Source organism: Scyliorhinus canicula, chromosome 7 (assembly GCF_902713615.1).
Source record: "Scyliorhinus canicula chromosome 7, sScyCan1.1, whole genome shotgun sequence".
Lineage (NCBI taxonomy): Eukaryota > Metazoa > Chordata > Chondrichthyes > Carcharhiniformes > Scyliorhinidae > Scyliorhinus > Scyliorhinus canicula.
In genome coordinates this window covers 169,688,199-169,712,290 of record NC_052152.1, presented here as the reverse complement: position 1 = coordinate 169,712,290, position 24,092 = coordinate 169,688,199, and the positions used below count along the sequence as shown (strand labels likewise).

The 24,092-nt window shown below is 44.4% G+C and overlaps 1 protein-coding gene across 1 annotated transcript in view; it reads left to right on the top strand.

The window, feature by feature from the left end:
• Positions 1-24,092, top strand: part of prex1 (phosphatidylinositol-3,4,5-trisphosphate-dependent Rac exchange factor 1) — a 273,537-nt gene that overhangs the window by 187,352 nt on the left and 62,093 nt on the right. Inside the window, exons 19-24 of the mRNA XM_038803244.1 lie at positions 305-390; positions 9,720-9,856; positions 13,407-13,590; positions 17,484-17,650; positions 19,384-19,545; positions 20,562-20,772. Coding sequence (XP_038659172.1) covers positions 305-390; positions 9,720-9,856; positions 13,407-13,590; positions 17,484-17,650; positions 19,384-19,545; positions 20,562-20,772 — 947 coding nt within the window. The remainder of the gene's footprint in view (positions 1-304; positions 391-9,719; positions 9,857-13,406; positions 13,591-17,483; positions 17,651-19,383; positions 19,546-20,561; positions 20,773-24,092) is intronic.

The window sequence follows — 24,092 nt, the reverse complement described above, 5'->3', positions numbered from 1 at the left end:
TGTTCCTGGAGAGTTAGATTATATATATTTTAAAAGGTATTCAAACCTCATGTTGGGCTGAAGCTTATGTGGGATTTGAAACCTTCACTTGTGTTTTACCAAGCTGCTGCCCATGGCTCAACTATTGATCCAAGTCTGATTGTAAATATCCTTCTGTTTTCATTTCTTATGGCAACAGGATGTTGTCAGAAAGTCCTTGACAAAACACTTTTACTTGGAGGGAGTTAGGAATATTAAATTGTTCTGATGAGTACAAAGTTGAGATCAGCCAACTGAGTGTAGTTACTCACTGTTTATGTTGCAGGATAATCAAGGTTCCTGACACTTTGGAAGGACTTGGCTTCCAGATACGTGGAGCTGCCCCACCATTTGTTCATGCAGTTCTAAAAGGTAAGACATTTCAGCTGGGGAAATTACCATTGGATTCTACAGACCTGACGCAAACATTAAATTTCAATTGTAAGAAATGTTCACAGACCATTGATTATATGTGTTCTGTGATTTTGCACGGAGATAACACAATGGCTCCTATTTTGTGGTTAATACTGACACTTGCAACTGACATCAAATAAGGTTGTGCATGTATCCACTGCCCCCCCAGTTACCAGAATTACAACTGCCTTGAGGGAGGTTTCCCTCCTGGCAGATGTTACAGCAAGGCCCAGTGTTGTGTTTTTATGATGATATCCCAAAAGGGAGTGTGTAAAATTGTTTTGGGCTCATTTATTTAAATTGGGTGCACAGGAAGATGTACACAAGAATAGAAGAGAGCAGTATCAGAGCTGTATGTAGCTGTGTTCCATCCACAGGCCAAAGTGAAACTAAGACTGGATCATATGACACACTTGCCTTCCATTGATTTCCCTTAAGAGCATATTACAGCACCCAGCATTGCAGGCTACTGTGGATGAGAGTGGGTAGGTACAGCATACAATCACGGCACTGCAAAAACTGGCCAATAAAAGGCTGTTGCATTAAAAACCCATTGGAAAATCTTATTTAGAAAAATTATTAGAAAATCATATTTTAAGAAAGGTTTGACAGATCATATTTTAAAAAGGCTTGGGAAATCGTATTTTAAAGGCATTGAAAAATCATTTTCAGTAGACACAACTTTATAAAAAACCAAAACAATAAACCTATTTTGATTAAATAATATTCAAAAGTCATAGGTTTTATTATTGACACTTAACAAATTTACAAATGTTAAATCAACATCTTTTAACTTTCAAAACGATGTGCCTCTTATTAAGTATTTGCAAATTGAGAAGAGGTCCCTTAGACCTAACTGGTGTAAAATTTAAGAGTGTAATTATCTTGGAATTGGCCCAAATTCCCACTGGTTCCTTACTTGGTGTTTGAAGTAATGAACCCTCCCTCAGGAGTAGCGTTAGTTACCCTACTGCACTGTAGTTTAGCTCACTGTAGTGCGCATGTAGGACACGTCAAACTTGCAGGGCCTGTCCCACATCTAGTTGTGAACACTGAACAAATCGCCACTACTAATACTTTAAAATCCGCTCCAAGATAGTTACAGAATGCACACTTGGAGCAATGCCAGATGCATCTTAAATCATTGACTGACAAATGGAGAAAATTTATCAAGTGCTTTGTTCATTTCTTTTTTTTATGAGAAGTATTTGTTTCACACTTCTCTTGACAGCAACATTTCAAAATGATGTCCTTTTTCTGAGCCCCACTGTAGTGTGCTATCCTCTCATCAAACAGAAGCAATTCTGAACAGGCATTAAGTAGCAGTTCATAGAATCATAGACTTTACTGTGCAGAAGGAGGTTATTCAGCCCATCGAGTCTGCACTGGCCCTTGGAAAGAGCATCCTACTTAAGCCCATGCCTCCACCCTATCCCTGTAACCCCACCTAACCCTTTGAATACTGAGGTGCAATTTAACATGGCCAATCCACCTAACCTGCATATCTTTGGACTGTGGGAGGAAGCTTGAGCACCTGGAGGAAACCCACACAGACCCGAGGCTGGAATTGAACCCGGGACTCAGGAGCTGTGAGGCAGCACTGCTAACCGTGCCACCAGTTGCACCGGTTATGTGTGTACATTTGGATAGCATGGTGGGGTGCTTTGAGGAAGAATCCAAGCCCTACCACAGCGTCTCAATCAATGTACTGCTTTAGTGAAGCACCCCTTCTTTCCAGTTGGAATGGGGAGTTTCTTTGTTTTCCTACCAGGATCCTGGAAATCTGGAACTGTGCTATTTAAATTGTTGTTACAATTCTTGCTTAGCATTTTTGGTTGCTTTGTTTCCGCCCCTTGCGAGATCAGGGATCACTTTCACCTTGGAGGATGGAAACAAATCCTCACAAGCTCTATCATTGATTGCCTTCAGTCACCAACTAAGAGATTATTCTCTAACTGTGCCTCTTGTGTATATTACCTTTCTCTCTTCAACCCCCCGCCCCACCACCCTTCCTCTTCTGTTATTGTCGGTTTGCCTACTTGACAATTTTATGAGCTCAATTATGTTGTAAACCATATATATATATAAAAACATAGTATCTTGATATACCGGCACATGCGTGCCACTTAATACACACAATCTGTATGATATGCAAGTTTCAACATGGTTTACAACAGCTTTTACACCAACTCTCTATGATGAAGGAAAAAAATGTTCATTTGGGGATTCAATAAAAAGCTCAACATGCAGCTTTTATAGTTCTACGATTACACTAACTTTCAAATGCTTGGATGGTGACCTGCAATTTAATTTCCTTTGATCAATAAAAAGAAGTTTGAACTTGCAGAGAAATGGCATAACTGTAAGCAGGTGAGTAGGAGGTGCTGGGATTTTATTGTTTGAAAAAAAATGAAAGATGTTTCAAAAGTAGCAGAAACATTGTGGGTTTTGCAAGCGAAGACGCTTTTAAATGTTTGAACAAATTTTTCATGTGCTTTTTGATTAATGTTGGCTAGGATCTCAAATTTATACCAAATGCACAGCTAAAGCTTGATGCTTTCTTCAGATGTATTTCTGACTTGGGTTGGGAGGGAAATTATATTCATTATTCAGATCAACATTAAGTGCAGTGCACATAGTTTATTGAATCATGACAAATACGGTTAATTAATTTAACTTTAGTCATTTTAATTTTTATGGTAAATATCTGCTGTTTGCCAAAGCATAAATTGAAAAGGTCCACGTAAATGATGCTGTTGAGTTAGTGTCAACTGAAGATCTTAAATTTTCGTTTAAAATCTCCAGCAAGGTTTTGAGTTGACTTGTGCAGTCTGGTTCAGATAAACATGTATCTAATCCAAGCATAAACTGTGATTAAAGCATGAAATTGTAAGGTATCAAATCATATCATATTTACCAGCATCTCTACTTCCTAATCTAGTAATAATACTTGTCGACTCAATTCTGATGTGGGCATAGAACTGCTTAAATTATTCATTTCACTTCACTGTCTACAGATCTTAAGATTGCAATTTCTGCTTGCTTTAAATTTGTTGACTTTATTTGGTTTCGTAGAAAGCAATCCAAAGGTGCTTCATTGTGGTATAATCAGAAATAATTAAATGCTGAGCTAAGGAAGGATATAATAAAAGAGGTGAGGGTGCAGATAGTTTTACGAGGGACTCGAGAGTAGGTTGTTAGCATTCAATGTCTTCCTTGCCTTGGTGTCTATTTACTTCTAATTGTGCTTCTGTTTAGTGCCTTAGGATATTTTTCTGTTTAAGGCACTATTTAAATGCAATTGTGGGTTGTTTTGTGAAACTTAGGGTGCGGTCCAATGACCATGCTGAGCCTGATAAGCAGCTCGCCATGGCCGATAAAAGCCGGGAGACCTCCTCGCAGGATCTATCCGGCTTGCAACACTTTATGATGTAAATGCCACCCATTGTGGGTGGGATTATTTTTCGGCAAATCTTGGAGACAGCTAATCTCACTCTAATGTGCAGATTCCCGAGGCACCTGAGGCTTTGGTCTTTTTGCCGAAGGCTTTTTTTAAGGAAGTGGATGAGCTGATCGCCGAGTTTATTGGGGGGGGGGGGGGGGGGGGGGGGTTGGAATGGAAGGTAACCAGATTTAGAAAGGTGGTTCTGCAGCACAGGAGGGAGCATTGGGCCTCCCAAATTCTATTGGATGGCGAATTCCTGGGGGGGGGGGGGGGAGGGGGATGTTTTACGAGGTTGGAAGATTTGGGGGAGAAATATTGACTGGGTCAGGGGGAAGGGTTTAGGTACCTGCAGCTCCGGGACTTTGCTGGGACGGAGGTTCAGAGTTTCCCGATAGCGTTGGCCCCCTCACTGTTGGTGAGGAATTTGGTTGGGAGGGGGGCGGGGGGGTGGTGGGGAGGAGTCCCAGTTGGTTAGAATGGGGGAAGGTCTGTGCAGGGGGTCAGGATTGAGGGAGTTGTCAACAGCGCCGCTCCCGATTCCCCCTTGTAAATACTCTGGGAGTCCGGTGGTGGTGGCAATGCTGAAGATTTGGAGACAGTGGAGGCAGCACTTTTAAGCTGGGGGCGGTGTTAGGGGGAGATGCTGATTAGGAGTTGGACGGGAGGTTCCAAAGATGTGCAGATAGGCGGATTGGCCATGCTAAATTGCCCTTGGTGTCCAAAAAGGTTAGGAGGGGTGACTGGGTTAGGGGGATAGGGTGGAAGTGAGAGCTTAAGTGGGTCGGTGCAGACTCGTTGGGCTGAATGGCATCCTACTGCACTGTATGTTCTATGTTTCGGAGATGGGGGGGCAGGTTATTAAAAGACCTGTTCCTGGGGGGATGTTTTGCGAGGTTGGAAGATTTGGGGGAGAAATATTGACTGGGGCATGGGGAAGGGTTTAGGTACCTGCAGCTCCGGGACTTTGCCGGGAAGGAGGTTCAGAGCTTCCCGATAGCGTTGGCCCCCTCACTGTTGGAAGAGGTATTGACGGCAGGGGGAATTGGGAAAGGGGTGGTGTTGGCGATCTCCGGGGAGGATTTTTAGGGAGGACGGGGAGTCCATGGAGCGAATCAAAGCCAAGTGGCAGGAAGAGTTTGGGGAGGTTATGGAAGACGGTTTGTGGTGTGAGGCACTCTGGATGGTGAATTCCTCAACCTCGTGCGCGAAATTGGGGCAGATACAGCTGAAGGTGAGGATGAGCCGACTCTTTGAAGAAGTGGAAGATGTATGTGAGCGATGTGGGAAGAGCCCTGCAAAATACGTACATATATTTTGGTCCTGTCTGAAGCTGAAGAAGTATTGGAGGGAGGTTTTCAGTGTCATCTCGCGTTATTGCACGCAAACTTGGAATCTGGGCTTCTAAAAGCCATTTTCGGGGTGTCGGACAGGCCAGGGCTGCAGGCGGGTGCGGGAGCAGATGTTTAACCTTCACCTTGTTGATTGCCCGGAGGCGGGTCCTGTTGGGGTGGAGGTCAGCTTGTCCGCCCTGTGCCTCGGCTTGGCAGGTGGATCTACAGCACGGTAGCATAGTGGTTAGCACTATGGCTTCACCAGGGTCCCAGGTTCGATTCCGGGCTTGGGTCACTGTCTGTGCGGATGTCTGCACGTTGCCCCCGTGCCTGGGTTTCCTCCCGGTGCTCCAGATTTCTTCCACAAGTCCCGAAAGACGTGGTATTAGGTAATTTGGACATTCTGAATTCTCCCTCTGTGCACCTGAACAGGTGCTGGGGATATGGTGACTATGGGCTTTTCACAATAACTTCATTGCAGTGTTAATGTAAGCCTACTTGTGTCAATAAAAGATTATTATTATTACTGGAATTTCTGACTCTCAAAAAGGTGAAGTTTGAGCTGAGAGGGATGAAGGAGGGGTTCTACAATTGGTGGAGAATGCTTATTATGCACTTTTGAGAATTGGTTGCCATTGAACATTAGGGGCGGGAGCTTTGGGGTAATTGTTGTTCTTGAGTACGCTATTTACTGATAGTTTTCTTTCTTTTTTACTTAGAATGTTGTTTGGGGTATTGCTACTGTATTTGTTTGTTTTCTTTTTATTTGATGGAAATGAGGAGATTAAAAAGATTTTTAAAAAAAGAAACCTATAGGGCGCGATCCTCCGGCCACGCTGCTCCAGAAAAAATCTTGTCACGGCGCAGTGTGGCCGGTGAAAGCCAGGAGACTCCGCTCCGGCTCACAATGCCTCGTTGGTTTCAACACAATCTCGCAAGACGTTGCGAGGGAAATCCCGCCCACAGTGGGCGGGGTCACTTTTTTAGCAAATCTGCATATGAAAGCAAGGCAGTAAGCCTTACTCTCGTGTGCAGATTTCCAAGGTATCTCTAGCTTTGGGATTCAATTCCGTTTCCTCGGAGACCTCTGCTGCCTCGGCTGAGCACCGTTTGGTACTGGTCCCCACGAAAGGGGACCAAAGGAACGGCGCTCGTGGGGGGTCGGGGATCCCCAGCTACATGACCTTAGGGCAGGGTGGTGCCTGGCACTGCTGGTGCCACCTGGATACACTGGCAGTGGTAGCCTAGCACCCTAGGACTGCGAGCCTGTCACCCTGCCAGTGCCACCTGGGTGCCAGCCTGGCACTACCAGCTGGCAGGGGCATTGTCAGGGTATCAGATTGGTATTGCCAAGGTGCCAACTGGCATTTTTTGCACACGGACAATCGGGCTGGGGGTGCCCGCTGTGGGTGTCGGGGGTGCGTGTGGGGGGAGGGGGTTTGCCTCCCATGTTGCGTTCAGGCTGGAGGGGGGGGAGGTCGGGGATTTTTGCAGGGGAACTCTGAGGTCGGGACGCCATTTTAAAATGATGTCCCGATCTCTCGCTACAATGGGATGTTCCAGCGAGCGGAGCTCCCTATTGTAAAAAAACGGGGCTCTGTGCGGTCTCGGTCACGCATTCTCCGATTAGTCCCTTATTCAAACCGAGTCGCATTGAATAGTCATATGTTTCTTGGCACTGTGAGTGCCGGGAAACACGCAGATAAACGCATTCACTCGGGGACTTTGTTCCCTTTTGGGTAGATTGCACACATAAAATTCCAATAGGACTAGAAAAAGTAGATGCAATAAAGATGTTCCGAATGGTGGGCGTGTCCGGAACCAGCAGCCACAGGTTTAGGATTACGGGGTAGACCATTTAGGACAGAGATGAGGAGAAATTCCTTCACCCAGAGAGTGGTCGGCGTGTGGGATCTGTTGCTACAGGAAGTAATTGATGCCAAAACATTGTGGGCGAAATTCTCCCAAAACGGGAGAAATCGTCAAACTGCCGTAAAACCCGGGCGGGTTTTACGGCATCGCGCCCCTTCCCGACGGGGGACCGATTCTGGTCCCCCGTCGGGGCTAGCAGCCCGACGTCGGAGGCCCCGACAAGTCGGGCTTAACGAAAATCGTTAAGCCCGCTTGTCGGACTTAGCGCCGGCTGACGCGTCATATGACGTCAGCCGCGCATGCGCAGGTGGGAAGACTCCACCCGCGCATGCGCGGGTGACGTCATCGCGTTTTTGCGCGAAACCCGCGCATGCGCGGTCCGGGTTGCCCCTCAGCCGCCCCGCGTATTGATACTGCGGGGCGGCGGAAGGACAAATAGTGCGCGGGCATCGGGCCCGCTGCCCGCGATCGGTGGGCACCGATCGCGGGCCCATGGCACCCTTGGCACGGCCGTGGTACTGCCGTGCCAATCGGTGCCATGGTTATTTTTTTCCAGGTGGTCACGACGTTTTTACGAATGGCAGGACCAGGTGTGTTTGCCGTTCGTAAAAAGGTCGTAAAGGGCTGGGACTTCGGCCCTTCTAACAGCTGTGAATCGCTGCCGGCCGTAAAAAACCGGCGGCAGCGATTCGTGTCGGGATTTCGGCGGGGGGGGGGGAGAATAGCGGGAGGGCGTCAAAAAAGTCGGGAAGGCCCTCCCGCTATTCTCCCACCCGTCGTGGGGGGGGGAGAATTTCGCCCTGTATGTTTTAAAGAGGCAGTTAGATGTGGCACTCTGGGTGAAGATGATCAAAGGATATGGGGGAAGTTGGGATCAGGCTATGGTGTTGGATGATCAGCCATGATCGTAACAAATGGCAGAACAGGTTGAAGGGCTGAACGGCCTCCTCTTTTCTAAATTTCTAAGTTTGCATGTTAGTCTTCAAACCAGTATAATTTCTCACTCCTCTACTGATTTCTTCCACCATTATCAGAGCTACCCAACCCCCCATTTCCTTTCTCCCTATTCTTTTGAGATGTGAGGTGCCTTTGAATGTTCAGTTTCCATCAGCAACTTAAGCCGGGGAAGGAAAGCTGGTCACAGGTGATGCTGCGCTTGTCACTAATGCAGGGAAAGGAAACTAGAGACTAAACCACAACCTGTTGAGGTTTGCACATTGCAACAGATTGTTCTATTATAATTCTATATACTCAATGACTTTGTTTTATGCAATCAAATGCATGAGTTGCCAAACTGACCCTTTCTGTTGCTTATTTGCTGTGACCTGTTTGTAACAAATGTTGGGAGCAAATGCGAAAGCTAACGACAAATTTATCAAAAATGAATCATTTAAAGACGAAACCCTTGTGCAATGGATTACAGCTGGACATTGCAGAATACAGGCCAAGTAAACAGCATTGTGTAATGGTAAGAGCTATTTATGTAGAGATGTATGAACACCAGGATTCCCAGAAACATTGACGGAAAACAGTATGTCTCGAGGCTCCTTTTGCCAAAAATGCCAAACTTCTGGAAAGCAATGGGCGTGACTGCCTTGAGGAGATTGTGTAAATCTTTGAGTAAAATGTTTACTGAGACCAAACCTGAAACATGCACTTTCAAAGTGCATGTCATCTCCCTGCAAAAAAACTCTATTGTGAAATATTAGAAAACATATGGCTGGCTTACTGGGCAGACAATTATCTACGTATTATCAAGATTTCACACACGCTCTGGAGGAGGTCAGTCATGACATGCCATCTTGCTCGAAACTAAACAGCTGCCAGTCTATTTTATTCCTTCCCCTCCCCTTTCCTTTCTCTCTTCCCACTCCTCGCACACTAATGGGTTTAAAGATTCCATCTTTATGAATGAATGCGAAGTACTCCAAGCACATTGAGGAAGCGAAAAGTGGTGCAAGCTGGGTTGAATTATCGTGCATTATTAATGCTTGCAATGTGGGTGTTTTGACTTCACCCTCTTTCTCCACCTAGTGTGTGAGTGGGTGTGTGCACGTGAACTGTGGGTAAAGAGATTGCGAGGAATTACCTGGCCTGCATGTAAAACTTTTCACAATACACGGTGCCAGGAAGTAATGTTTACTGTCTTTCACCGGTTTTTAATCCATTACATCACTTAGTTGAGGCTCAGGTCTGCTTTTATTAATCTTAGTACCCTGTGTTTATATTTTGGAACATATACTTTTAAATGATAAATGAGAAATAATAATGCATGGCATGCAGTTCTGGAGAATGTTTCCTGTTGGTAATGGGGGGAAATTTTGCTTTTACTACATATCCAATACACTTGATGTAACTGACTGTGGGAAGCTTTAAATAAATAGTTTATTGGAGAGGAAATCTGAGGGCAGAGAACTTTTGGTTAAAGGTACATTTCATCTAGAAGTAAATTTTATGTTCTAAGTATTTTCTGTATCCAATTGCAAATTTGATGGTTGACCGTCCTGGGCAATTGCTACCAGCTGGGAATTTGGCATTATCCAGTCGGTAGAATGCTTTCCAATGCCTATTGTAGGACTGTGCAACTTTAGGTCTGTGAACTATAAGTGGTTTGCAAAAACATACTGATTATCTTGCAGGGTCCGGGGCTGCAGCAGCTGGGCTTCTCCCTGGACAGTGTATTCTGAAAGTAAATGGGAATAATGTCAGCAAAGAGAACTACACTGATGTACTTGACCACTTCAGTGCATACAGAAAGAATCCACCGCACTTTCTGGTAAGTAGCAGTAATATTGCATGCAATCATGGGCTTTTGCTCCACCCGGGTGCTGATTAATTGGTCTAATCACTGTATCATTGTAAATATATTAAATAATATATTTACAGTCACTCTAAACACAACTAATCAGAGTAACTTGTCCTCTTCCTCCATTTTCCGCAGGTGCAAATGAGTTATGTTTTCAACTCTTTTTAATGTGTTGGAAGAATGTAATGAACAGTGAAACTAAAGGTTGTCTTGTGTTGAGATTCTAAAGCAGTGTTCTATGTAGTGCTAGAACCAGGGTTTGTTTTCCAAGTATGCCATAACAAATATATATGTTTGGCTCTACTTTTTCAATTTATTAAGGGGATGTGGGCAATGCTCCATTTACCACCCATTCCTAGCGGAGATGGTGGTGGAGGACCTGCTTGAATCTCAGCAGTCCTCCTGCTGATGTTGGTCCTCACAATGCTGTTTGATGTGGAATTTGCTCCAATAAAGATAAATTCGTTGCCACTGCATCGCCAATCAGAGTTACATAGATTACATAGTTCACATGAACATACAGTGCAGAAGGAGGCCATTCGGCCCATCAAGTCTGCACTTAAGCCCTCACCTTCTACCCTATCCCCGTAACCCAGTAACCCCTAACCCTTTTTTGGTCACTAAGGACAATTTATCATGGCCAATCCACCTAACCCGCACTTCTTTGGACTGTGGGAGGAAACCGGAGCACCCGGAGGAAACCCACGCAGACACGGGGAGAACGTGCAAACTCCGCACAAATAGTGACCCAGCAGGGAATCGAACCTGGGACCCTGGTGCTGTGAAGCCACAGTGCTAATCACTTGTGCTGCCCACTGTAAGTTGTAAGTGAATTGGAATTGTGCTGCTTTACAGTAAGAAAATGAAATTGCTGAGCAGTCCAATGTGATTACAGGGGTTCTGGTAATTATCTGGAGCTAGTTGATGTTGCAAAGGTCAGAAGTGGGGCATTACCAAGCAAACCACCTAAATTGTTCTTCAGTATTTCCAAAGCCCTCGAGTGACTGAGCAGCAGTTGTTGGCTAAGGATTGGGAGGTGTTCATTGGTTTGTCTTGTCAGGCAGACAACCATTTGGGCTCTGCAATAGCTAAGGGGTTGTGGGAGGGCAGGGATTGCATTTGACCAAATAAAATTGCACTTATGTCATGTGTCCCTGTTAACTCTGCATTTAGATATTTGAATTTTATATCACTACTGTTTTCAGTTTGTGATTAGATAAATGTGAAACTGTAAATGCACCACAAAGAACATCATATTGTTATTTATGCACATTTGTGCATTAATACAATTGAAGGGCTAATACCTGTTTAGCTTGTTCATTACATTCTTCCAAAACATTAAAAACAGTTCAAAACTCAATTCACTTGCACCTGTGGAAAGTGGGGGAAGAGGACAAGTAGTTCTAATTAGCTGTGTTTAGAGGAATTGTAAACAAATTATTTAATTTTTAAAAAAATGATTAGACCAATCCATCCGCACACAGCAATATAGAAAATGGAAGCAGGAGGAGGCCATTTGGCCCTTCGAGCCTGCTTCGCCATTTATTATGATCATGGTTGATCACCAAGTTCAATAACCTGGTCCTGCCTTCCCACCATATCCCTTGATCCCTTTAGTCCCAAGAACAAGATCTAATTCCTTCTTGAAATTATGCAAAGTTTTAGTCTTGGAGCAAAAGCCCATGAGAAATAACTTGTCTTTGTATACTGTTGCCGTCTCTTTCTGTACTTCATTACTGAGTAATGAAGTTCCTTGTCGTATTCACTCATTTTGTTTGAAAAAGCAGATGCTTAAAAGTGTGCACGATATAAGAACATAAGAACATAAGAACTAGGAGCAGGAGTAGGCCATCTGGCCCCTCGAGCCTGCTCCGCCATTCAATTAGATCATGGCTGATCTTTTGTGGACTCAGCTCCACTTTCCGGCCCGAACACCATAACCCTTAATCCCTTTATTCTTCAAAAAACTATCTATCTTTACCTTAAAAACATGTAATGAAGGAGCCTCAACTGCTTCACTGGGCAAGGAATTCCATAGATTCACAACCCTTTGGGTGAAGAAGTTCCTCCTAAACTCAGTCCTAAATCTACTTCCCCTTATTTTGAGGCTATGGATGGGCACGAGTCAGTCTGTCTGAAGCAATAAGTATTATTTTCAACCAGCAAAGCTCAAAGATGCTGCACAGCACCCTCTGCGGAGGTCTAGCCTAATAAACGGGGACATATTCCATTTATTTAATGCTTTCAACCACAGGACATCTCAAAGCCAATGAAGAATTTTGAAGCGTGGTCACTATTATAGAGTAGGAAACGCGGTAACTAATTTGTCCTCTGCAAACTCCCACAAACAGCAATGTGATCATGACCAGATCATTCATTGTGCGAGATTGAGGGATAAATATTGGCCAGAGCACTAGGGATAACTCGCCTGCTCTTCTCTGAAATAGTGCCATGGATCTTTTGCGTCTATTTGAGCAGGCAGGTGGGACCTCCGTTTAATGTTGCATCCGAAAGATGGCATCTCTGGCAGTGCATGCTCCCTCAGTGCTGCATTGGAATGTCAGCCTTAACTTTTGAACCCAAGTCCTAGAATGAGACTTGAAAGGCCATGTATTGTGTTTTATGAAATGTTAACGTTAACCTATCACACTGTTCAGCTCACAAATGTCGCCACCACTATTTGCTTTTGGATGTATTTGCTGGAATTACACATGATATAATTTATGTTTTTGATGATATCATAGAATTTATAGTGCAGAAGGAGGCCATTCAGCCCATCCAGTCTGCACCGGCCCTTGGAAAGAGCACCTTATCTAAGCCCATACGTCCACCCTATAGCCACACCTCCGCCTTATCCCCGTAACTACACCTACCCTTTTTAGGACACTAAGGGCCATTTATCATGGCCAATCCACCTAACTTGCACATCCTTGGACTGTGGGAGGAAACCGGAGAACCCGGAAGAAACTCGCGCAGACACTAGGAGAATGTGTAAACTCTACACAGACAGTGACCCAAGCCGGGAATCGAACCTAGGACCCTGGAACTGTGAAGTAACTGTGCTAACCATTGTGCTACCGCGCTGCCCAGAAATCTTTCCTATTATCCTAATATTTATTTATGGTACCAGAACAAGACCTGTTGGACCAATAAAACTGAAATATTTATATATTTCCCCTTCCTATCCACCTCTGCCATTGGAAAAAAAACTCTCATATTTTAAATCCTGTCAGTTCTATTTTTAGATTTTTTTTGTAAATTTGCTTTTCTAATTCACTCTTCATTCTCCTATAGGTAGCTCTGGTTTGACAAAAAACTATTAAAGGTTTCTAAACTGATTTCTTATTCAGCCCAGTGTCAAGGCTTGATGCTAGTAAATGCTAGCAGTGTTAACCAAGAGAAACAGTGTTTTGTTAATTATTTTAAAACTCAGTTTTCTTGAACAAATTTGCCATGTCTGAGTCTAAAGAAATACGTGAACAGTTCTAATACATTGTTACTCACTCTTCATTTCTCAAAGGGAACAAATTCCAGTCAGTGGATATACAGGACTGTCGAAGATGTGGATGAGAGAACACAAAGAAAGCTCAGCTCTGATTGTCTTTGCAGTATTTCTGGTCTATCATTGCATGATAAGCTGTTAGATGGCTCAGCCAGCCAAACAAAAGCATTTGATCATATCATCGAGAACAAACAGGAGGCAGGTATGTTGTGGTTAATTGCAAACGGAACCTGTCTGTCTAAACCATTTTTTTTCCAAGAAGCTGTTCGGAGTGTTTTTCTGTTCATTTGTATTTTAAGATATCCCGTCCACAGAGTTTAAAATTTGGTTGGCCAGTGCTAACATGAGCCAAATAATTTCTGTTTAAATTGCTTTAATCCATGTGGAGAACCACAAAGTTGAATGTGAGGAATGAAACTGGTCAAGGTAAAGTTATTTTTTCAGTTCTGTTTACACAATTGGCTTCATATTTGTTTGCTGTGCCATATAGAGGCCTGTGCATCAGCCACGTGGATTTTTGTCTGACAGAAGTTCAGCTGCAATGTATTGATATTTTCTGACCAATATCAAGGAAACTTTTCATGCACTGATCCATGAAATGGGAATGGATCGTGCACCTGGGCAGTGGCTTTGATGTTCAGTCAGGCTTTACAGCTGCTGTGCAAAGAAAGATAGTCAACCACTTCTGTTTTCAACTGTAAGCTGTGTTTGTTTTGTGTGGGAACCGTGGTCATACCGCGGTTACGTGCAACTTTGATCTCTTGCAATCAGCTGAAAAGGGGCCGCAACTTAGTAAAACCGAGCGTATTTTCAGTGGGCTTTCTTGGCTGCCAATCTTGAGAATTCAGGTAGTTTCACTCTCAGCTTGCAGCCAGCTGTGAGGGGCTCGCACTTTGAAAACCAGTTGCATGAGCCAAGTCCTGTGGATTCATGAAAGCAGCTGACATTGCTGTCGGATTACAAATACAAGCCTTGGCTCAATAAGTGATATTGTTTCTGTTGAACTGCACTCCCTGAGCAGCTTTTAAAAAAAAAAAAAATTGTCAAGAAAGAATTGAGGAGATGAGGAGAGAAATTCTGATCTCTCCTGATCTGAAGTGAAAGATGTTTATAAGATTTGTCCATTTGGTATGAGGCCAACTATTGGAATCCTTGAATTGGGGCTCTTGGGAGACAGATCACCATCTACCTGTTGCACCATTCAATTATGAAATGGCTGATCTGTACTTGAACTCCATTTGCGCTGCCTTACGCCATATTCTTATGTCACGAATAACTTTGGCTCACCAGCTACATATGAAACAACTAACGTTTATTTACGATGTATTATCTGTCAGAGTCTTGCAGCTTCGTGGCTGCCAGTCAGCGTCCAGAATCCACCTGAAGCAAAAGCCCGCACTTGTCAGAGTGAACCCCCACACTGGTTCCCTGATTGTTTTTTTCCAGGCCATGTGACCCTATCATTCATAGAATTTACAGTGCAGAAGGAGGCCATTCGGCCCATCGAGTCTGCACCGGCTCTTTTGAAAGAGCACCCTACCCAAGCCCACACCTCCACCCTATCCCCATAACCCAGTAACCCCACCCAACACTAAGGGCAATTTTGGACACTAAGGGCAATTTAGCATGGCCAATCCACCTAACCTGCACATCTTTGGACTGTGGGAGGAAACCGGAGCACCCACAGGAAACCAACGCACACACTGGGAAAACGTGCAGACTCCGCACAGACAGTGACCCAAGCCGGGAATCGAACATGGACCCTGGAGCTGTGAAGCAATTGTGCTAACCACTATGCTACCGTGTTGCCCAATCAGCTGATTGCCCTTTAAAAGGGGCCAGACACCACAGTCACTGTGCTCCATAACCCCTTTTATTCTTGCCGAGCAAGAACCTTATTAACGTTTTCCTTAAATTCTGATTTGCTTATCATGCATAGCCTTTCAGGAAGTGAGTTCCAGATTTTCATCACTCTTTTCTGTGGAAAAAGTGTTTCCTTGTTTCACTTCGAAGTAACTTGGATACAATAAGATCATGCCCCACTGTTCTGAATGTCCCCACCAGATGAGATACTTTGTGTCTATCATTTAGCACCATTTCCACATTACTCACTAATAGATTTGAGGCTCTAGTGAAGCAGGCAATTAACTTGGTGCCGACTGCCAATACTTATCTTGATCACTTTAATTTAAGGTCATGTTCATCTCTATTCAGCCGTTTTGGCATGTACCATTGCCAAAGCAAGCTAGAAGGCTTTCCAATGCTTTGTTTCTAGCTCGTGTATAAAATCGGTTTTGTTTGACCTGTAAAATAGTCATGCCTCTGCTCTATTCTTAACTGGCAGCCCTGCTAAGATGAGAGTTTCCCAGGTAAATTGTACTGTCAAGCAATTCAAACTTAGTACTTGTTTTAACTCCCCAATTTTAAATGGTGAAGGTTTTGTCATCTCAATTGATTTTTTAGTGATGGACATGAGGAATTGCCATTTAAAGAGCCTGTTGGTGAGGACAAGGGGCGGGATTCTCCCACTGCCCGCCGGGTTGGAGAATCGCCGGGGGGGCGGCGTGATTCCTGCCCCGACGCCGGCTGCCGAATTCTCCAGCGCCGGCTTTTGGCGGGTGCGGGAATCACGTTGCGCCAGTCAGAGGCCGTTGGCAGCAGCCCCCCCCCCGGGCCATTCTATGCTCCGCGATGGGCTGAGCGGCCACCCGTTTCTGGCCTGTCCCGCCGGCGTAAATTGCACAAGGTTTGTACCGGTGGGACCTGGCTCTGAGGGCGGCCTGCGGAGTCCTGGGGGATCTGGCCTGCGATCAGGGGCCACCAAACTGCGGGCGGACCTGTGCCGTGGGGGCACTCTTTCGCTCCACGCCAGCCGCTGTAAAGCTCCGCCGTGGCAAGCGCAGAGAAGAAACCCACTGCGCATGGCAGGAATCACGGCAGCGGGTCTGGGAACACGCTGGCGCTCCTACGCATGCGCCAACTCGCGCCGGCCGGCGGAGTCTCTTCAGCGCCAGTCGCTGCGGCGGCCTAGCCCCCGAAGGTGCAGAGGATTCTGCACCTTGGGCGGGATTCTCCAGTATCCGGTGGGCGGGCCATACCAGCGTTAAAGAGTGGCGTGTACCACTCCGGCACGGGGGGGTAGGGGCGCTGCCAACGGCCTCCGACTGGCCCGCCGTGATTCCCACCGGAGAATTTGGCAGCCGGCGTCGGGGCCGGAGTCATGCTGCCCCCCGGCGATTCTTCGACCTGATGGGGAGTCGGAGAATCCCGCCTCCTCACCAACAGGCTCTTTAAATGGCAATTCCTCATGTCCATCATTAAAAAATCATTTGAGATGACCTTCACAACTTACGGGCTGCCCGATGCCGGATGGTTCACGCCACTCTTTGCCGCTGGTACGGTCCGCCCGCCGGATACTGGAGAATCCCGCCCAAGGTGTTCAGAAGCAAATTACTTGATTTTATCACATTAATCACATGACTTATCAACATTTTCAGATGCTCCAAGAGATGCTTCCTTTAATTTTCTTTTCCACTAAGTGGGCGTGGACGTGCTTTTTTGACAATGGGCGGTTTAAAAGTCATCACTTGTATGCTTAAAATTTCTCTTGACAACCTGCCAAAGTTGTGATTTTCAATGTGTTACATTCCATATCCTTTCGCAAATCTTGGAGAGAACATTGGTTCAGAGAATGACGATCAATAAATTACTTTTCAAATGCGGTCACTTCTGGTTTAGGCAAATGCCTGAAAAGATAATGACGCAGATAAATTCATGGATTGGTTCTGATCGGTCTTCTTGATTCTCAAATTCCTTCAACTCACTAATAGTATGATGTTCTTCTGATTTGTATTAAAAAAACAGTTACAGATAACTCGCGAACTGAATGCAGAATATCGTTGGTTTGACCAATTCTATTAATTTAAATTTAGGCTTAAACAAACTTCCAGTGAGGCAAAGAGGCCTACTTCAAAAATGTAAAGTCTGATATCTTTTTATAACTGAACTTGAATGGAACACGTGAATAATTGAGTTTGTTTTCAAGTAGTTCGTTTTTTTAACCCATGAAAGGTAATCACTTATCCACTATTGCAGACCTGCAGTCGAACACTGATGGCGTGACCTCTCATATCAACATGACTGTGGATAATGTACATTTGGAGCATGGTGTTGTCTATGAGTATGTTAGTACAGCAGGAATAAAATGTCACGTCAAGGAAAAAATGGTGGAGCCCAAAGGATGTTTCAATTTAACTGCAAAGGTGTGAATTATTCAGTTATTCTTCAAGGTCTGATTTGCTGTTCTAGATAATGGAGTACTGATATATTTTGCATTATTGGACAAGGCCCCCTATAAATCACATCATTGGCTTATATAATGGAGCTGGAGTATTTTGAACCTCAAAGCCTCTATTTCAGACTTTTGAATGCATTCTACTAAATCCTAATGGGTCCAAAAATCAAGCCTCCCTGACCATCGATGAACTCTGACACAGAGATGGTCCATTTAACTGATTGGACGTTAACCATTCCCTTCTTCCCAAAACTAGTTTACAATTATGAAATCTGAGATTGGTTCAAGTGCAATATGAAAACAAATGCACCAATTCAAAATTGTGATTGCTTTTTACAATTGTACCATTTACTTTGATAGAAAATCAACTCTGAATTTTTTAAGGACAAAATGTGTTGCCACCAAGATCTAGTCCCTGCTTATGGATGACTGGATTGTAAGAAGGACAGGATGGGTGGATAAACAGATATTTTTAAAGTGGATGTTGAGGGGGGTAGTGGGGGGTGAACAGTGGGATGAGGAGGAGGTGGAACGGAGTTGTTGAGGGGGAGGTAGGAGGAGAGAGATGGACAGTTGGGGGGGCACCAGAGATCAAATCATTTTATGAAGCTTTCACTTTGCGCGCAAGCCAGAGAGTGGTTTGGAAAATGTTTGTGCAAAACTGAGTGAGGATCACGTGCTTTGTGAGAAATGACACGAAAACTTGTGCAGTGCACATGGAATTTTAGCTATAGTTTCAGGATGAATATAGATGGGTGTATAATTATTACTAATTAATGTGAGATGCTGGGATGTTACACCTATTACTGCCAATTACATAGAAGGGATCTGAGTGGTAACAATATTATTCTTAAGTATTGGTGTAATTTCATTGCACTACTGTTAGTAGTTACTGGTTCCCCCCCCCCCCCCCCCCCCCCCCCAAACTACCACCACCACCACACACAAATACGGTCTTAATTTTTCGTCCTGGTTCTCTAAGAATCTTGGCTTGGTGCCATCAGCTTTTGTGCATATATGTACAATAACGTATTAGGAGCAGGAGTAGCCCACTCGGCGCCTGGAGCCTGCTCCACAATTGAATATGATCATGAGCAAAGATACTCCACCACACAAGTCCCAGCCTCCATAAGGTAAATCCAACAGCATTTGCAGGCATCAGGTTGTCAGAATGTCATGTTTTAAAATCTCCTGGAAGGCTTCCAACAAACATTGGCAGCCCTCCTGGGATTTGGTATCACTTAGCAATTAGTATGCGGTATCAACATGTGAGAAAATGGATGAATCTGATCGTCTTGCCAGATTGTTTTGAATTTTAATCAATTGCACATACACAATTGCTTTCAAGATTTGCCAAGCAAAATTATTCTACCAGTGACTGAGGTAGCTTTTGATTGCCAATAAGTAAATGGGATTTCCCCATTCTATCAAAGAAGGACTCCATTATGTGTTGTGTTTATAGTAAAATAATTTAAGTACAATCTTCCGATTCTGATAAAATTTGAATGTTTCCATTTTGGAAAGCCTACCCTCATTCTGCATTAAAAAAAAAGGTTCCCACCGCCACCCCAGTCCTTTCTGTTATCTGACTCGCCCAACTGTTCTGTAAAGCTCCCATGATAAATATCCCAATTTTATTTGTCCAATCGGTGCTTGTTTTGTGCAAAATTCCTCATTAACTAACTTTGTTTATTGTGCCAGATTTTGGAAGCTTTAGCTGCAGATGACCGTCAGTTTGTAAAGAATTGCAGAGGATTGATATCTTCCAGAAATTCCCTTATCTTTAAGCCTCAATTTGAATTCAAACATCTGTGTGAAACCAAGCTCGGCACCATTGGCAAGCGAATTGCCAACTATTCCAAGGTACGTGGCATTCGGCAAATTTGTTTGCTAAATCATAGAATCCCACCAGTGAAATCTGATTCATGCAGTGCTCTATTTAATCCCAATTGAAGCTCTGGTATCACTTTCTGCGCTCTCTTATCACGATTGGCAGAGTTATACAGCTTCTTGTATTTGTTCTGATTTTTCTTCAGTTGTCCTGAAGTTGGTCATGTCTTTGGTTGGAGATATATGAGCGAACTTTATAGTTTTGATGCCTTGAGCTAAATCGTGACATTTTACAGCCAGACAAATTTCTCATTCATTCTGAGCACTAATGAGGCGACACATTTCTAGGAACACAATATTCTGTTTTCATAACATGGGGCTACATAATCTTTACCAATATTTTGGGGTTCAAATTCTAAGAATGGCAGATAATGCTCCACTATATTGAGGTAAGAAATCTCTTGATTGTCAACTATAGTGACAAATATTTCTGAAGTTAATTGGAAAGATCTTCAGAAATAATTGAAACTATCGTTGACCAGCGGAATCTGTGTCCCTTTTAAAGCAAGCAACTTGCAGCTTTATGCTTTCAGCACCTAAATCCCTTCCCATGCTTTTATACATCGGAGACTTGTTAGAACATAGACTCTCTTGCTGAAAACAAAGTGAAAGCAGATTCGTAATTGTTTTTAAAAGAAAAATTGATAAATATTTGAGCAAGGAGAGAAGCAAAAGAATTTGGAAAGGGCGCATGAAGGGAATTCGGAATCGCTCTTTTCAAGAAGTAGTACGAGGATTGTGGGCTGAATGATGAATCACAGAGCGCTTATTAAAACACAGCCAAGATACCAAAGTGCTGGTGACAAAAACAAATTCTGTTCCCCAGCACTGAAGGAAATTAAGTTAATTATCATTGATGTGCTGTCTGATTGTCTCCAAGATGAGCACATGGTTTATATCAGGTTTAAGTTTTGGAAGTTGTGGCATTAAATGGGGAATGCCCATGTGGGAATCTTTTACTGAATTCTCTTCTTTGTGGCTATCTTTAGTTTGCCCAGGAGTTGAAAAACAGCGCATGGCCCTCCTTCAAGCAAGCTTCTACCAAATTGCACCTGTTAAACAGCACTGACTTCTGTCCAACCAACTGTCATGTTAATGTAATTGAAGTGTCCTGTCCCAAAAGTACTACCTCTCTGGGAAGATCTTTCAGCATACGCTTTGGTCGAAAAAGTTCTTTCCTTGGCCTGGAACAGGATCAAGGTAATGGAAAATTACTGTCTGACTGTTGCAATTTTTTTTCAATCAATGTCAATTCCTACTGAATTGAAAATGTTTGGTGATCAGTAGCAAAAATAGGAAGGCAGATTATTATTTGAATGGGTGTAAATTGAAAGAGGTGGATACTCAACGAGATCGTGGAGTCTTCGTGCATCAGTTGCTGAAAGTAAGCGTGCAGGTACAGCAGTCAGTAAAGAAGGCAAATGGTATGTTGGCCTTCATAGCGAGAGGATTTGAGTATACGAATAAGGACATTTTACTGCAGTTGTATAGGGCATTGGTGAAGCCACACCTGGATTATTGTGTGCGGTTTTGGTGTCCTTATCTGAGGAAGGATGTTCCGGCTATGGAGGGAGTACAGCGAAGGTTTACCAGGCTGATTCCTGGGATGGCAGGACTGTCATATGAGGAGAGACTAAATCGGTTAGGATTATACTCATTGGAGTTTAGAAATGTGAGGGGGGGATCGCTTAGAAACTTATAAAATTCTAACGGTATTAGACAGGGCAGATGCAGAAAGAATATTCCCGATGGTGGAGGAGTCCAGAACTAGGGGTCATAGTTTGAGAATAAAGGGTAAACCTTTTAGGACTGAGGTGTGGAGAAATTTCTTCACCCAGAGGGTGTTGAATCTGTGGAATTCACTACCACAGAAACTAGTTGAGGTCAACACTTTACGTAATTTCAAGAAAGAATTAGATATAGCTCTTGGGGCTAAAAGGATCAAGGGATATGGGGGAAGGCAGGATCAGGATATGAACTTGATGATCAGCCATGATAATGAATGGTGGAGATGGCTCGAGGGGTCTGAATGGCCTCCTGCTTCTATTTTCTATGTATGTTTTTGTAATGGGGCAAAAGATGCGATCAGAGGAGGTGTCAATGATTACAAGACAATCAATACCAGTACCTGCTGCCCGAGGAAACAGAGCAGCGGCTAAGACCTCAAATGATTGGGCTCCGTGTTAACAGAAGGTGTGCCTTCTCAAAATATGAGGTGCTGTTCTTTGAGCTTGTGTTGAGCTTTATTGAATCTTGTATGGGAGGCCGAGGTCAGCGTGCGATGGCAGATTGTGAGGCAAATGATTGGAAGCTCTGCGTCACGCTTTTGGGCCGACCAGAAATGTTCAGCAATGCAATTGTGCAGTCTGTGTTTTAACTTCCTCAATCTAGAGGAGACCACATCTTGAGCAGCGAGAACAGTTCACGAAATTAGAGGAAGTAAAATTTGGAAAGTGTGCTTGGAATCCTGGATATTGGGAAGGGTGGAAGTGGTCAGAATTTGGTGTGCAATTAATTTTACATCTGTGATTGGTAGCTTTGCCAGGCAAGGGAATAAATTGATTTGAAGCCAGGGCAGTGAATGGAGTTAGGATCCTGATCAGCCATGATCTGATGGGGCGTATGAAGTGTGTGTTGGGCCGGGGGGGGGAAGACAGGTTGGAAGCTGAATGGATTACCTCTGTTCGTAAATTATGTTTCCCGTACAAGAGTTGGATTTCTAACTTGCAGATTATAAACTTCCAGGAGAAGGCAAGATTTATATGCCAGATTTTGTCGCACTTTATTGGTTAATGTGAATAAATCTTGATAACTGGGAGAAAATGAAAATGCTCATCTTGTCAGCAGTATGTTCGCGAAATGAAAGTAGGCCGAGGAACATTTCTTGGAAATTGAAGATGTGGATTTTATGGAAAATGTGATGGTTTCAAGTAGCATTTGGCCAGAGGAAAATGTGAACTACTTTGAGCTTTGTTTCCTTTTCACTTCCCATTTTTGTTGAGAAACATAATCTTGACGCATGACTCAGACCACTGTCAATGCCAAATCATTGAACTTATGCACATGGTTAAGCATTGGCCACAATTAGGAAGTGTTTCTCCTTCAGGAGGAGTTCCCTGTTTAGAGGCACAAAGAAACTTATTTTATTACAAAATACACTATATGCACAGTACACTCGAGGTCCCGGCTGGAAAGACTCCTGCTCCGCTGATGGGCCCACCGCTCCCCTCACCAGGGAAGCTCGTATTCTATGAGACTCCGGGGGAGGATAATTGGTCCGTCCCGAAGGTCCCATGCAAGTTATAACATGTTGAATGCTGTTTTCCTGAGTCGTGGCTGGGATGAGTTTTGGACTTCTATGTGGCCACTAAACAAGATGAATGGCAAAATAATTCTGTTTGCTGTTCGCTGCAATAACTGGGCCCAGAGCTGTGCCGGGTGCAACGCTGTTGGTTAAATCTCACCCACAGTTAAATAGCGGGAAAGGGCAAAATCGAGATTCGTGCCGAGCACAAATCCTTCTGCAATTCAACCGGCCTGCTCCCGATGGCGAGTTCTAGATCTCTCCCAAAAATGGCAAATATATCATGAATCCCAATTTTCATTCATTTCAATGAATTGAGATTGAAGACGAATACCGCGGCCGCCTGGAAATTAACCGACTTCCCAGTGAGAAATCATGCAGGCGCCTTTAGTATTCCTTTTTAAAAACATGATGCTGGTGCAATGGCAACTGAGGGGAAGTGAAGAGATGAGTAGCCATTTCCATTTCCAGGCATGCAGCTCTAGGGCACCATGCTTGTGGAGGGTCTGGAAGTCCTCAGGGGGTTGGGCTTGATCAAGAGACTAAAACGTTTTGGGTTGGGGGTAGCCCCTGGGTCGGGGGGGGGGGGGGGGGGTGAGGGGCTTTGCATCTGTTAGGCCTTCAAGCCATCTTTAAATATTGTGGAGACCCATAATAGGGGCAACCACAGCTGTAACCTGTCTGTCCAACCAAATACTTCCAAACAGAGCCTGCTGGACGACACTCGGAGAGAAAGCAGGAGAGTCATGGTAAGGATGGGTGGATGGGAGGGTTTCGGTTTGTGGGATTTGAGGGTTCTGGGATGGAAGCCCTAATGGATTGTTGTTCTCTCCCTCCTCCAATTTCTCCCAGATTGTTTACAGGTGTGGATCCTTCAGAGGCTGCCCTCGTGTTGCTGGTAGCAGCCGAGGCAGTCAGATGCCGGAGAAGGCAGCAGCAGCGGCGACACAGGCTGGAGGTGGCACCCTATGTGCCGGGAGCCGCCACACACCCTGAGGACTCGGTCGCCCATGTGGCCCAGGAGAAATCCAGAGGGAGAGGCCAGTGATGGCCCAAGGTCTACAGGTGTTATTGGTCTTTTGAGGAGATGATGGACAGCACGTGCTGCAGGACTCCATTTCAACAAAGAGACAGTGCGGCACCTGTGCCACATCCTCCCGGGCATGGCATCCGTGGAGGGGGAGGAAACCCACTCCTGGTGGCCATGAAGGTCACT